This window comes from Bemisia tabaci, chromosome 9 (assembly GCF_918797505.1).
Source record: "Bemisia tabaci chromosome 9, PGI_BMITA_v3".
NCBI lineage: Eukaryota > Metazoa > Arthropoda > Insecta > Hemiptera > Aleyrodidae > Bemisia > Bemisia tabaci.
Window position 1 is genome coordinate 8859095 of NC_092801.1, and position 15516 is coordinate 8874610.

At 37.4% G+C, this 15516-nt stretch overlaps 2 protein-coding genes across 5 annotated transcripts in view; one reads left to right on the forward strand and one right to left on the reverse strand.

Moving 5' to 3' along the window:
* The window catches only part of LOC109031757 (uncharacterized), a 28916-nt gene extending 23801 nt beyond the window's left edge, over window positions 1-5115 (reverse strand). The window contains exons 1-3 of one of the 2 annotated variants that reach the window (XM_019043491.2): window positions 4819-5115; window positions 2658-2869; window positions 1069-1237 (exon numbers count right to left, since the gene is read on the reverse strand). In XM_019043491.2, coding sequence (XP_018899036.2) covers window positions 1069-1237; window positions 2658-2859 — 371 coding nt within the window. In that variant the 5' untranslated portion in view covers window positions 2860-2869; window positions 4819-5115. The remainder of the gene's footprint in view (window positions 1-1068; window positions 1238-2657; window positions 2870-4818) is intronic. The other variant, XM_019043489.2, reaches the window with a different exon arrangement.
* A 182-nt stretch (window positions 5116-5297) lies between these two features.
* Window positions 5298-15516, forward strand: part of Idh3g (Isocitrate dehydrogenase (NAD(+)) 3 non-catalytic subunit gamma) — a 32439-nt gene continuing 22220 nt past the window's right edge. For all 3 annotated transcript variants that reach the window (XM_019043481.2, XM_019043479.2, XM_019043480.2), the window contains exons 1-6: window positions 5298-5453; window positions 6802-6858; window positions 9161-9264; window positions 11391-11506; window positions 12396-12586; window positions 14194-14327. In XM_019043481.2, the coding sequence (XP_018899026.2) occupies window positions 5382-5453; window positions 6802-6858; window positions 9161-9264; window positions 11391-11506; window positions 12396-12586; window positions 14194-14327 (674 nt within the window). In that variant the 5' untranslated portion in view covers window positions 5298-5381. The remainder of the gene's footprint in view (window positions 5454-6801; window positions 6859-9160; window positions 9265-11390; window positions 11507-12395; window positions 12587-14193; window positions 14328-15516) is intronic.

The window sequence follows — 15516 nt, forward strand, 5'->3', positions numbered from 1 at the left end:
GTCGCGAGGTTGGGAAGCTTCTGCACCCCTGGTCTATGCAACAGATATTATTGAAGCCTGGTATGGATTTGACATTCATCTTTAAATATTAGGTGATAAATAAGACAGCGAAGTGCTGGCACATGATGAAAACAGTAAGAATTCAAGGTTGCCACAGAATTTAGAGATAAATAAATTCCCTTGACACACTTCGATAAATTTCCCTACAACAACATTAGAAGATATGCCAGATACTTAAGAAGACATAACTTAAATAATTTACAAGCAAAATTTGTTGTTTCAAGCGTCAAACCTATTGTAGAAAGCATATAAAGGTGACAATTTTTCCTCAACTTTTGAAAACTCTCCGATATTTCCTGGTTTTTTCTGACTGTGGCAACCCTGACTTAAGTCAGAGTGCTGGCATACTATGAAAACAGTAGGATGTGCTGCTCACTGAGAAACCTCTGCTCCCTCACTTGTATTCCAAGCATCACCTAGAGGTATTTTCTCAAACCAATGGAGGAGGAAAAACCCAAGAACAAGATCCTAACGTGTTCTTTTATAGCCCAAGAAAAAGTCTATCGGGCACTGGTGAGTACTCCATTAAAACTGTAGAATCCGATTTTTCAATGCAATCCGACAAGAATTGCTCTCTTGAAAATTTTGTCTCTGCTGAATGCTTGAAGTCTCTTTTGCGTTGTGGCAGTCACTTCCATACGGACATATTTATGGTAAAAGGAACTTTGTTGCACGCAAACCCTATGCACATAGTTCCTTTTACTATAAATACGTCCATATGAAGTGCTATGTGCGTTATCTCGAAATCTCCGCTGACATTCCTCTGTTATGATTGAAGCAAATGAGAGTTATTTATTGTAACTTTTACTGAACACTCTTAATGATTTTACAATGCTGAAAACGTGAAATTTCAGAAAATTTACTCAATAGTTTTCTCTCTAAATAAAAATTAGCACTCAAGATTCTGAAACATTGCAATTAAGCAATTCACTTTCTGCGCCCACCACCTCATATGTTTAGGCATCAGACCTCCAAATGATACCCAGTTTGAAAAGTGTACATACTTACAAATTATTTTTGTACTTTTTGAAGAGTGCTAGTATTGCGTGGCTTTTATGGGAAGCATTCATTACTGACAAATGACGGCGGACTAGAGAAAGGATATCTTCCACAGAATTTACATGTTCCAAATTTTTGAGAAGTTGGTCATCAGTACTTTTAATTTCTAATGCTAGTTCTGGAAGCAAATAGAAAAAAACACCCAAATATTATTTCTAGGAAGGAAAAAAAAAACCTTATCACAACTGGTGGGTGCATTTTCCCACAAGTAACACAAATTTAACAAACCTCAAAAATTCATTGAAACTAGACTTTTTCCTCAATTAGGAGCATATCGTGCGTATTAATTCTTGATAATTGTGGTGGGAGGTGCGGACATACAGTGCCAAAAATTCAGGCGGAACTCATAAAAGAGGTATTAACAGCCATAAATGCTTTCTTTTCTTATTATTTATTACTTAGTGCTTTGAGGCAAGGAGAAAATCAAATTTTGACAACTATTCTGACATTCTAAGGAAGAACACCATATGGGCCTAAAGATGTTGCCATGTTTCTTTGAATGAAAATTAATTTACCGAAAAAGTAAGAAATATTAATTCTTTAGACAATTTCTCTCCCTTTTAGATCTAAACTAACTGAAAATTTAAAGGAAAAATAAGCATGACTTTACTCAAAAATTTATGTCCGCTTTCTTGAGATGTAGTGGTTGTAGAGCTAACCCTATGACCAAGAGGTTCAACTCTTGGCCGGGTGATCTAAGTTTGATAGCTTTAGGCAGTGGTCATATGGAGCTGGGTGAAAGAGGACAGGAGAATTAAGCGTTGGATTAGCTCCAAGAGCTATATGTAAATTTGAAAAAAAAATTTCCGAGAAAGTGGAGAAGTTTGGACGCTCTTGAATGTTCATGAGGGGTTCTCCCTCAGCACGGCAGTGCTGCCTGCAGGCCAATCATTGAAATTGAGAGACAAACCTAAATACAAAGAAGACAAAAGGGGTATAAAGGGATCCTATGGGGGGAAGTGGGGGGTTGAAATGGACAGAGCAGGTAGACAAAAGACTAACTGAAGACAACCCAAAATAGACCCTGTATTTAGTCCATCATTTTCTCCCCTTGATCTGTAGGAACCACCCACTGCCACCCACTTCAACCAATAGGATTGCTCCTCATTCCCTAAGTATTTTGTGTCCATCAATTTCAATAAGGATCGCTCTTCACTCCCTCAGTATGTCTTCTTTGTCGATCAATTTCAATAATCAGCCTGCTGGACCAGATACAGCTAAGGTCAACGCAAAGAATGAGCTGACCGAATTTGTTACAAAGTTGAAATGGGAATGACCAAACACTTTATTTTTACTATGGCAAATGGACTGCATTTTGAAATTATGAACTAAAATTTCTGGCTGGCACACCGAAGTTTCAACCTCTACAGAGAAACTGATGCCACACGATGCTATTTATGAAATGAATAAAAAGTAGTGATTCCTTAATGCAAACAATAGTCCTCATTAACTAAAAATATGCTCTGAAAGGACCCTGCACATAAAAATAATACCTCTTGATAAAAACATTTTTAAGTTCTGTGAGGTAACTTTCTTACCTTTGCCTCCAGGCGCAAATGGGTCATAGTAATGTCCTTTCTTATCAGAACATGAATTACTAGCAATATGAAAACTTTGCTTTGAAATAGGATTCAAAGTCGTGGAAGGTAAAAGCTTCAGATGTTTAAGATGGTTGCATGTTTTGAAGACAGATGCTGCAGTCACAGACCTTATCATCGCGAGATTTGGTGGCATTGTCATGGATTGGAGACTGAAACAGCAACAGAAGTCAATGAAATTGTAAATGCGAGACAAAGCTGAGTTCATGCAAAATAAGTTTACACATTTAAAGACTGCGGCAAAAGATCCGCCATTTTGATTTTTCAATTTATTTTTTACATTGAACTAATGTTAGAAAATTTTCTATCACGGTCTACTTAAATGTGTGTAATCTCATTGGGCGTAGGCTCTGTGTTGTGAAGAGAAAGTCAGTCACCAGACTCGCTCTGAGATCAAATTAGACATTCCTTGAACTGAAAAGACAAGACTGAGCCAAAATGAACATTTGCAGCTGGCCGATTGCACCACTCATTTGCTCTGTTGTTTCGCTAGACCGGATATTCAACTAGCTGCTTATAGCCATGAGGGTGCTTTTAACACATTAGTTATCGGAACAATGGAGGAAACACAACATCTTGGCTGGGTTTGAGCGCAGTGGCAATTTCTCCGTGTTCGCTAGGAAGGCACTGCTGCCCCTGAGTAATGGGAAAAGATTTTTTTTTTCAAGTACACTAGAGCGGACTCATCATATGTTGAGACAAAAGTCGAGCATTGTTTAGATCACCACTCATCAGTGGTGCCATCTGACAGCATGTATTAACCTGTTGAGTGGTGCTGATTCGGAGGTAATCAGAGATTGACATTTGTCTCAACATACGATGAGTCCGCAATAATAATCTTTCAAAAATTATACTGACAGCAATACGAAAATCGTTTCACACTATGTATGGTAGCGGGAAGCGAAGCCAAGCGGTGAGGATCATCTAGCGCCAGAGTGCAAATGTGACAACACCGCTTTTACGTAGAAGTCACTGCAGCGTGCGGGCTAGCCATCTCTGGCTCGCGGAGCTACAGGAAGCATTGCTGGGTGTTGATAGTCGTATATCAGGCTACAGTAACAACAGTGCTGGTACGCTGCGTCTCCAGTAGCATACACTTGGAGCTGGGGCCACTTAGGCGCATATTCCGTCTTTACTTCTCTCATCCCCTTCCTTCTTTGCCCTTGCAGTAGTATCTTCTCCATTGCTTTCTTCATTTCTTAATAAAATTCTAGGAGCTAATTACTTATGCTGATCACTTGGCTACTAATATACGGATAAATCTATGGAGCACAAGATAAAAGGTGCGTTGTCGAAGTAAACTTTCCGTTCGCGTTCGGCTGCTCAACGCTAATGGACATCACGTGACCGCTGACTTACCCGTTGGGGAAAGCATCTCTGTTAGCTACTGTTGACTAAAAACTGTTGTGTTTTAAGTGTAACACCGCGTGCACAATTACATTTACAGGTTTGCTCAACGCTCTCAACTACCTCCTGAGACCGATGACTTGTTGACTTCCGTTCGGTAAACAGTCCAGGACATCGAGCATTCCAAACGGAGTCGAACAACGCCGAGCGTTTGGAATCGGGTAATTCCGTTGCCCAACGGTCCCTAACAGTTTACTTCGACAACGCAGCTAAAACTCACTGAAAATGGAATAAAAATAAGTGTAGAATCAGACTTCCCCCCTCCCCCCCTCCAGCTGTTGCACCAATTCAGCTTCCCTCAATTTTTTGGACAGGAATCGCTACTGTTCAAGGTACACTCTACTACAGGTATGGACAAATGGAATTTTAGAAAGTCGTCAAAACGCGTAGATTTGACAGAATCGAGAGTACGACTGCGAAAACCTGCGCGGCATATGGACGGTACGACTTCATACGTCACTCAATCGCCTGTTTTCTCAGCACTGCCACTTCGGCACCCCGTTTGTCCATACCTGTAGTAGAGTGTACCTTGCTACTGTTTGAGAATCACTTCAAGGCCTCAAAGTCACATGTTCACATGAAGCGCAGTGATGCAAGAAAGATTGAAGACATTAAGACCCTTGCAAATCATGACTCCGCTGAAAACCTTAGCCGCATTTGTGAACATTATAGCGAGAAAGAAGAGATTAATTACCTGGAGCAGAGGAAATGCTTCTGTAAATTCGGGTAACCTAAGTTACTTCACATCCTACCGAAGGAGAGAGGAATGATCAGAGGCAAGATGAACTTGATTGCAACGCATGAGAAGTAACCTACCGAAAAATTCCGTTCAACTAAGTTTGAAAAAAGAAGCACCACAATTTATCCTTCTACTACACTCAAGTTTTCGCCGTTTGATTCTGGTTCGCGAATCGAGGAAAAATTATAAACTTTCGGTCTTCAGTTGTCGAACACAGCAAGCCCAAGCAAAAGCACGTTAGATCACTATGGTTAGATCATCACAATCGACCAATCGACTAATACATGAAGTGAATGATTGTTGTGAGCCTTCGTAACAGTGTGTTTCAACGGTACTTAGGGCTCATATAGAAACTTGAGATAAGCTCATTATGATTTTTGCTGACCTTCAAAATCCGGAGTTCACCAAACCGCTAATTGCATCGGCGGTACTCACCGTTCACCATTTTTGAAATTTTAATGATTTTAACCTCAAATTTGGAACACAGTTGAAAACAAATTTTTAGCCCAACATTCGAAATGGCTGGAACTTTGTGTGCTAGATTAAATAAGCTTTCATCTTTTTCTGGAATTACAGTCCCTGCACGCAAGGTAAAGCCATCCTATTTTCCATACTCCAAGTTTTTAAAAAATTACAGTCCAGGGCTTCTGACATTAAGTTGATTTCGAATGCTCTTTTAACCTTTAGTAATTTTCCTGATTGTGAGCTTTCAACTTTGAACAGAAAGCTAGTGTTCATTGAGGCTAAAGTTTTCTAATGTTGGAACAAGCGACCATCCTCCTTCATCATCTCAGTTATGTCCCAATCAGATCGCTAATTGTCTAATTTTGAGATTCCGATAACATGGAAGGATTTTACCTACTGTGACCAATTTTAACCTTCGGTTTTTTTTTATGTGCAATAAAATGGCATCATTTCTCTATTCTCCTTAATTATCATTCTTACAACTAAATATAGTTTAGTAATGGGACTACTATCATGATTCCCTGTAGACTACCCGTGAGAGGTGTCACTGCGCCAAATGCCACTCTTGCGGTGTCATCCATCATTATCCCTTTCCCTCTCACGTCTCCCATTCCCCCTACTCTTCCACCAGATTTTATTCTAAGTACTTTATGCACTTTTTGTTTAAATGAATAGATTCCGATCAGCAGCCTGATTGCTGATACTATAACTGGCTATGTAGGCAAGATAAGACAAGACATTGCCCTATCTGCATTGCGTAATATATCGATTTTCGATTCTTGCCGTGCCGACACAAATTTCAACACTCAGGCTGCAGGTTGCAATTTTTCACTCCTTGGATTGATCAAGCACAAATTCACCTGTAGAAACTGGACAAATACCATGCATACGAAACAAAATGAACTAAGATTTACTTGTCTAGGCACTGAACCTAACCGAATCAGTGGAAATGTAACTTTAAGGCGCTAACAGAATCAAAGGTTGGCAATGGAACAAAAAATCGCAATCTCACAAAAAGACACTCATGAAACGAAAATATGCTTTTACATGTGTAAAATTGCCACTTTCAAATTCACGTCATCGCACTTTGAGCTATATTTCGACTCACGTCTCTGCAAGGAACATCAAGTCGGCAGGTATTGAAGAAATCCAAACCCAAATAACACGAGTATGGCCTTTCTTACAAAAGGGCAGAAAGTAGAAAACTACCTAATTAGTGGTGAATAAGTGTTTAAAGTTTTAATTGATGAATCACTATCCTGTTCAAAATAAAATTCTAATAGGAAAAAATGCTTAATTTTATCCTATGTCATGAAACTGACATCCTGCAGCAAAGATCACAGATTGCGAGAAGTTGCCTGTTTCATCGACTTTTCTCCTGAGCGAATCAAATTATTCTGTTTATTATACTACATCTTTACAAGCTCTGGTCCAAAGCTGGGTTTTTTAATCAACTTTTTTCTTTCTTTTCAGGTTGCTGCTTTATCTGCTTATGATGTTCAGCACAAACACCCTTTTGCCAAGAAAGTGGTGAGTCATCCATTTTTTATCGTTTTGTTGTGTTACTTGCGCTGTAATGGAATTTTTCCATTACTGGAAGGAAGTCTGTAAGTTAATCTGCTGATTTCTCAATTTCAACTTATAAATTGCTACAAGTTGCTACTGAGTATGAACCGTTATAGTAATCCAATGAGTTCCTGGCCTTCCCATTTTTCAAACTGGCATTCCATCTAAAAATCCCCTTTCCCCCTCCAAAAAAAAACTTCAAAATGATGTCCTTTTTATGGCTCTGTAAGTATGTGTAAATTGCCGTGATTTTGTAAAAAAAACAGGTGATTTTTACAGCAAAGACCAATTGAATTTGGGGAAAGCTTGGAACTTTCTGCACTCCTGAAAAGTCCGTACCTAGGTAGTGCTGAGAAAATGGAACATAGGAAAATGAAAAAAATTCATAGTAAGAATATCAAAGTATGGCCAACAATTTGAGGAATATATAGTTGAAAGTTTTAATACTCGCGGTGACTTACCAATTTAATTCATGTCTCACGAAATGTATGTTCCACACTTTTTACATCTGTTCTCTCCTCTAGGTTTGTTTCATCAAGTGTTTCCTGTCGAGAAGTTGTTTTTGTCAGTTGTGTAATGAGCAAAATTTTATCCTCTTCAAAAGATATCCAGGAAGAAATGTGTTATAATAAAGTGTGATTCAATTTTCATTTTCAGCAAACATTCAATTTTTCTCCGATCGCAAAATTTCATTCGGTCAGTTATCAAATTTACCTTTAAAGGTCTTGCGTAATGAATTTCTGTAGACTAGAGCCACAATTGTAGAATATTTCTCTATCTGGACTTTTCCCTATGTCAGGAGGTATTGATGTTAATCGGTAATATAAATGAGAAAGAGTAAATGAAAAAAAATAATGACGCATCTCATTCAGATTCAAACCCACTAAAGTAATTGCTCAAAGAGAATTAGTACCCTTGCTTTATGGCTACCCTTCTTCAAAACAATCAATCTTTAAAACAGTAAAACTACAAATGTTAAACACTTTGAAAGTTTGGTTCATAAATCATGAAAAATAGTTGAGAAAGAAGCCCTGAAATTCAGCGAAGAATAGGAAAAAACCGACAAACTAGTAGCACACACATCAGAAACTAAACAATCTAGAGAATTATTATGTGATCCTTCCTCTGTATAGTTTAACAGCAAAGCTTGGAGCAAGGGTCAATAGGCAAGAACACGTATAATAGGTATCATATTTTCCCTTGAAAAATCTGTCAAAAAAAGTAATCTCTCTGAGGAAAAATTGTGCTCATATGAGCATTTTCCCTACCGCAATTAAATCGTATAAAAATTAAGGTTTAGTAATCAATTTAATATTACAATTTTGAGTATTCATTATCTCTTAATTTTTAGTTTTTTTACGATTGCATTATTTTCAATTAATTATCATTTGAACCATATTGTAGGTTTATAGTAGTAGTTAAGGTGAGCTAAGTTATTTGGAGAGAGAACGTACCTGCTTTTTTATTATTATTGTTATTACTTACTTTTCTACATTCAAAGATGCTCCTCTAAATGTTTCAATACATTCAGTGCCGTCTGACAAACAGTTGATTTTAGTAATGGTTGCTGTAGATGACTTTTAGTAGATTAGACCCATTCTTTTAGATCAGAAAAAATGGTTTGTTATTTGGAATATCATATTTTTGTCACCTAGAATCAAGGTTGTTGTTGGTAGCTAGTAATGCATAGCAAGTGCAATAGGAATTTTACTCGCGTCAACTTTCTCAGAATTATGAAAGCAGCCCATGAGGTTGTACCTTCTTTTCAAATTCATGAAATTACCTAATTTTCCCCTTTTTGGTTTGAAAATAAAAGGAGAGAAATGAGAAAAGAATTATAAACCTTCAGAAGGTTTCCAAGCACAAAATACTGACCAAAACTGAAAATACTATATCACTCAATGGAGCAATTTTATTTATTTAGTTCAAACTTTTTCGTTTGTTTTCTTTTCTTTTGTTCCCTCTTTTAAAATAATTTCATGTTTTCAAAGTGGATTGACATCACTGTTCAATGAGACAAAGTAAAAGCATAGCAGTAATTAAACACAGGTTGTGCGGCCTTGAAAAGTGCCTAACAAGTACAACTCGAAAGGATAAAATTCTTAGGGGTGAAAATTCTGCCAGACTAAGAAATTCCTCACTATTACTTGGTTTCTATGTTGGCAAGCTATTTAGTTCTCATCAATGTGCCTAAAAATCCCCTTTTCTTTTCTGAAAATGTGAAGTATCGTAGGCATCATGCTAATTTTTCTTCCAATTATTTCAGACCCCAATTCCAAAAGCCAAATATGGAGGTCGCCATGCTGTAACCATGTTACCTGGTGGTGGTATTGGACCAGAACTAATGGGATATGTGAAGGAAGTTTTCAGGTACTTATGCATTGCGTTCTTTTGTCCCACATTGATGAAAGAGGTTCACTAACAAACAGCTTCACTAGAGGTTCACTACTATGCCTGCCTTGGATGTTAGGTACAGTTCAGTGGTTACGTGTTAACAACTGGGGTCAGGTCGCCACTCAATTTTTTATTTATTTTTTGGTGCTTTTTGCAGCTGAAAATGAGCTGGTAACAGCTCAAAACGTTCTGGCTTTTAGTGTTTTTAATGTCTTAGCCTTGTTTACCCTTGTTTTAATTCCCTCCTTATTTATTGGTTCACTAACATTATTTTTTTATTTATTTATTTATTTATTTTATTTATTTATTTATCTATTACATTAGTATATACGTATAAATGCCACATGGTGTGGCTCAACAATACTTGTTTAAAAAAGAAAACCCTCTTACATTTACACATTAACATACATTACAAAGCATAAGAAAACATTGGAGAATTTACAAATTAAAAGGCACAGAAAATTACAGTTTAACTCTCATCAAAAAAATCATTTAATGAGTAGCAAGCCTTGCCAACCACCTAGTAAGGCTTTTAGCTCAATCATAAAAGCACTCACTTCCCAGTTTTGAAGAACTTTTCTCAGGTTCAAGGGAAGGTTGTTGAACAGCCTGATGGCAGTATGAGAGACAGACTGTTCAGCAACCCTCAGACGAACAATTTCATAATTAATGAAAGGGTTTCTTATGTTCTCAAGGTGATTCAATGGACGCCATATTTTGTGTCAGAACGGCATGCGATATATCGCATCAATTGGTTCCATTTTTTCAGCTACTCGTAATTTTTCTCGAATTTTGAGATCGCAATTCTGTTGTCAGGAGACTAAAGCACTCACTTACCAATTTTAATAAAAAAATTCAACGCAATAAAGGCCTGATTTTTTTAGAGAGAAAACATTGCATTCAAGTGCAGTTCCGATATCAGTATCGAATGCGATGTTTTCTCTCTAAAAAAACCACGCCTTTGTCACGCTAAATTTCTTTGCTAAAATTGGTAAGTGAGTGCTTTAGTCTCCTGACAACAGAATTGCGATCTCAAAATTGGAGGAAAATGACGAGTAGCTGAAAAAATGGAACCAATTGATTTGATGTATCGCATGCCGCTCAGACACAAAATATGGCGTCCATGGAATCACCTTAATCATATCCTTATTAATCAAACCGGTGTCAATGGCAAATTTTAGGCTGTCTAGAATAAAAATAGACGGAAGAGTTAAAAGTTGGTACTGCATGAATGAGGGTTTACAGTGGGAATTGAATGGTTTACTAAATATCAGTCTGACATTTTTTCTGTTCAACAAATAATTGCCCTGAGCAATGGTTGAGACCCCACAAAACTAGGCCATATCTTAGATGTGAGATTATGTTAGCATGATAGTACATCAAACACGATTGCAGAGCTAAAACTCTAGACGTGTTTCCAAGTGCCCATTTCATAGAGTTAATTTTTGAAGTGACTTTCAGTACATGTGGTGACCAATTTAAGGTTTCATCAATTATAATACCCAATGAGTTAACCTGGGTAAGAGCTTCTGAGTTTCTGCTCCCATATTTGTTTGTTAAATCTTTCAATTATCAATCTTTCAACATCAAGATGGTAAGAAGTTGCAGTAACATGACAGAAGTCTGTCATTTTAAGTGCGTCCAGTAACGTCAGGTCAAATTCAGTTTTTCATCAATTTTCTCAGGTTGTCATTAGAATTTGTGTCTCCCAATTTCGTCCATACTATTTTTTTGTTAAATCTTTCAATTAATCTTTTAATTTATCTTTGTGTTCGGTCAGTTCAGTATGCTGCCTTCTGGAAGTGCTTCATTTTTGCAAGAACATAATGGGGGACAATATTCAAAGGCAAACATGAGGAGTTTCGCTCAGTTTCACAGGCATTATGTATCAACTGTCAAGAAACAAGAAAAAATGCTAAAAAACATCCTTTATTTGTTTTTCTGCCTCATCCCTGCGTTATTCATTCTCTTTTCTGTGCTCTCTGTTATAGTGTAGGGTTGCTGTAGATAGCATGTTTTAGTATAGAATACAACTCGGGTTAGGATTTTGTATCCTACCAAATTCAACTAGATTCACCTACATTCTTTTACTTTGTTTTTAGGTATGGAGGAGTCCCAGTTGACTTTGAGACTGTTCAGATTGATCCAAAAAGTGATAGTAATGAAGATTTAGAGTATGCGATCACTTCCATTCGAAGGAATGGAGTGGCCATTAAAGGTCAGTGTGAATTTTTTTAATCTTGACTAACTGCACACCAATATTGGATGGAAATAGACATGAATGCGGTACTGTTAGCTGCCCTCTTTTACTAAAAACGGTAGATTTTTTCTCACTCCTTCAGATGCCACGGAAGGGGTAGTTCTATGCAATTAGTGCTCCATCCTCCCATAGTCCCTACTCAACAACTAACCCCAGGTAGCCATTATTGGAGATCACCAAACTCAGGTTGCCCTGCCGGGAATAGAACCTCATATCTCTTGATCATAGAGCCAGTGCCACAACCACTACACCACTGGAAGAGACCACAGGAGATAGCTAACCTTCAAAATCCAACCAAACATGTAACCAAGATCCTGCATTACTAACCCAAAAAATGTAATTGGGTGCGGCAGGAATCAGGTCTAGAGGTCAACGTTACTTTTCGCATGAGCAACTTGTGGAGCAAAACAAACGCCAAATGATGATTGATGAATGTCAGTGTGAGCTTTTTACGAGGCGTGCTTTTGTAAATTAAGTAAAGATTGCTAAACCTATTGCTCAACTCTTAAGGTCATCAATCATCATCAGGCAAATCCGAGCATTGACTGCCGAAAGTATCTTTTACAGCTTAGAGAAGGTAGCAGTGCAGGGTCTTGTAAATTACATTGTCTCTGAGAGTAACCATCAAAAAGTGTTGCCAAGCAGCCTCTTTATAATATTGCAGCTCTAGTTTTTTTTTCTTTTGGCTTTAATAAAATATTAGAAATTCTCCTATCAAGATTCTTGAACTTCATTACAAGTTACAATTCTGACATGCTTTTGTTCAGGAAACCTCTCTCTCTCTCTCACTTTCTCTCTATTTCTCTCCTGATTTTAATTTTTGTAATCATAAATATTTTGTTTTTAGGTAATATTGAAACAAAAAGTCTTGACACAGATGTCATCTCCCGAAACGTCGCTTTACGTAATGAGTTGGATCTGTTCGTCAATGTTGTCCACTGCCAAAGTTGCCCTGGCATCAAAGCGCGGCAAAAGGATATTGATATCATAATCATCCGTCAAAACACTGAGGGTGAATATGCCATGTTGGAGCATGAGGTTCGTAACTATATTCATAGTAACCATCCAGTCTTCCTTAGTTTAAATTTTACATCTAACATCACACACATCTGAATTGCTAAAATGTATACAAATATAAACCATCAAATTAAAAACTAACTTAATAGAGACTGTTAAACTATTTACCAGTATACTGGTATGACACTCAAGGAGCACAAGTTGACGACTGAAGGCAACATAACAATCTGTCAATAGAAAACTGATCAAGCTCCTTTGACAGAGTGTCCAGGGGCGTAGCTAGGAAATTTCTCTGGGGGGGGGGGGGGGGGGCATGGGACCACCTCTAGTAGTGAAGAGAGCGGGGGGGTGGTGAGGAATGGAGGATCCTGTTTTTCTGGGGGGGGGGGGGGGCAGGCTCCCCTTAGCTACGCCCATGAGAGTGTCACACTGCTGTTGGTGACCGGCTTCTGTGGTGCTTTTGGAAGCTGTTAATTTTGAAAATTTTGTTTTGTAATATGTTTTTCAATAGAAAACTTCAAAGGATTGCACATTAATTTTTAGCACATCGACAGCAAAACTGAAAAATTGTGTATCTTCATTGTGATGTTTCAACATTTCTGCTCTTGTTTTATTTTTTTAAACGAGACAGAATCAACATCATGACTTGTTTTCACAGAATATTCTCCTCTTAGAAAAGGAAAATCACTGAAGTTTTTAAGAAATGACTTTGAGTAGTTTTGCACGAGGAAAATATTGTATGACAAGAAGTCTGCAAAGCTGCTAACGGCTATATGAATTTCTGCGGTTTTATCATCAATATCCAGGATTCTTTGACATCATATGTGGATAATATTTATGCAGAATTTGAAGCATGTATTTGTAATGATCAGGTAATTTCTTGAGAAATTTTAGAAGGCCAATCAATCAACCCATCCCAATGCAACTTAATATTCTGACAGATCAAGTAATGATCTTTGCATGAAGTGACAAAAGACTACCACCTGAAACTCAATGTAGCTTTTTCCCTGGCATAGGACTTTAACCCATTGACTTATGATTTAATTTGACCCTGCCGGGCCAGGAATTACGATTTAATTTGGCGAAAATCAGCAACTTTGAACACTTCAAAATAATCCAGAAATTATTTCTCTAAGGGTGAAAATTGACAAAATAAGCATTCACAATACAACGTTTGAGAAACATGGTGAAAACTTTGAACACAATGATTTTTTTATGTGGTTTATAGCTGTCAAAATCGCAAAATCAGCGAAAATCAGAAAATTTTGAGGTTATTTCATGTGCAAACGCACATATGAAAATACCGTAACAAAACAAGAAATTACTGTACACAATAAGTCATAGGGTGGCCACACTACTCATATAAACATTGATGAGAACGCAATCTACCGGAGAATTGCCGAAATAACGCAAACAATCAGCGGGCGGCTCTGAGCCTTCATTTCAGAACTGGCCCAGCGCTGCGATGACGGCTGGGAGCTGTCATTTTAAGTCAATGGGTTAAAGTTTACGCTCTCTTTTAGTGTCACAGTAGAATGATGTATCATTGATGCTTCTTTTCAGATCGTAACTTTTTTAGCGCTTGATAGTTCCACTGTTTCCATTTTTTCATTATATTTGCTTTTCAGAGTGTTCACGGAGTTGTTGAGTCCATGAAGGTTGTGACGGAAGAAAATTCAGAAAGACTGGCGCGGTATGCTTTCGACTATTGTAGACTCCATGGCAGAAAGAAAGTCACTACTGTCCACAAAGCCAATATCATGTAAGTTAGCCTCGTAAGCTTTTATCTTTGAGCACATTTTTTCAATCTTTTTGTTTATCTGCTAAATCGCAGCTCTCAGTAATGTTTTAGTTATTGTTGTTGAAAACTGAAATGTGAAAAATTTATTACTTCTTTTCCATTTTGTCGCGCCGAAACTAAGAAGAAGGATTTAAAAATCAGAAAGGGGATCTTGAAATTGAAATAGCTGGAAGTATATGTATTAGTATAAAAATACATGACAAAATTTTAACCTGGTTACAGGACATTTCGTCAACGATTTTTTGTCCGCCCATCTGTTTTATCCAGTAGTTTACGTCCCCGCGTTTTTTTGGCAGGGGCGTTTTCGTCCACAAACTAATTGAGATCCAAAGTTAATTGGTCCACATGTAAATACAAACAACTTGTTCACAACGTTTTTGGATGAAAATGTATAACGTTTTGGAAGATTGAGGGTTTGCTTTTTTTTTTTTTTTTTTGTTTGGTTCAATAAAGAGAAATATATACCTAATTGAGATTTTTGGTAAAAATGAGGGAACGTCAATTCCATGAGGGAAAATTCACTAAAACTCTCCACACCTCTTTGGTACAACAGGACTAAATTATCTTTCAAGAAAATCCCAATTTGTTGTACCTGAACTGGATAAACCTTTTGATTTGCCTTAGCTAAAGGCTCTTAGATTTTTCCTGTGTGCGATAACTTCGCGACGGCGCCAGCTCGCCGCGGCGCCTCGGGCTACTACTTCGCCATGGAGGTGTTACACAGTATCATACGAGATGGGAGGCACCCCAACGTATTATGATTGATGGCATCTTTCAAAAGCACGGATTTCTCTCGCAAATTAAATCGAATGACGACTACAAAAAGACAGCGGTAGCTGAAAAAACTTACTAAGTCCTAGTACCTGTATTCTATAACATTTAGCATGATTTTTTAACTTTATTAGAGGAAAAAGTGACTTGACTCAAACAGAAATATGCTCAAATTTACCGCAGAGAAGATTTCCTTTTGAATTAATAAAGAAAATAATGCTTGTTTAAAGAAGAAAAGATACTTTTATAAAAGAAAAGTTACTTACATCAAGCAAAAACTCACTTTTCAGAGATTTTATTGGTTCAAAATAAGATCTTTGTGATGGCATACTCAAGAATGTTTCTTCCTAGATCAATTCACTTTTTTCTCTAATGAAAT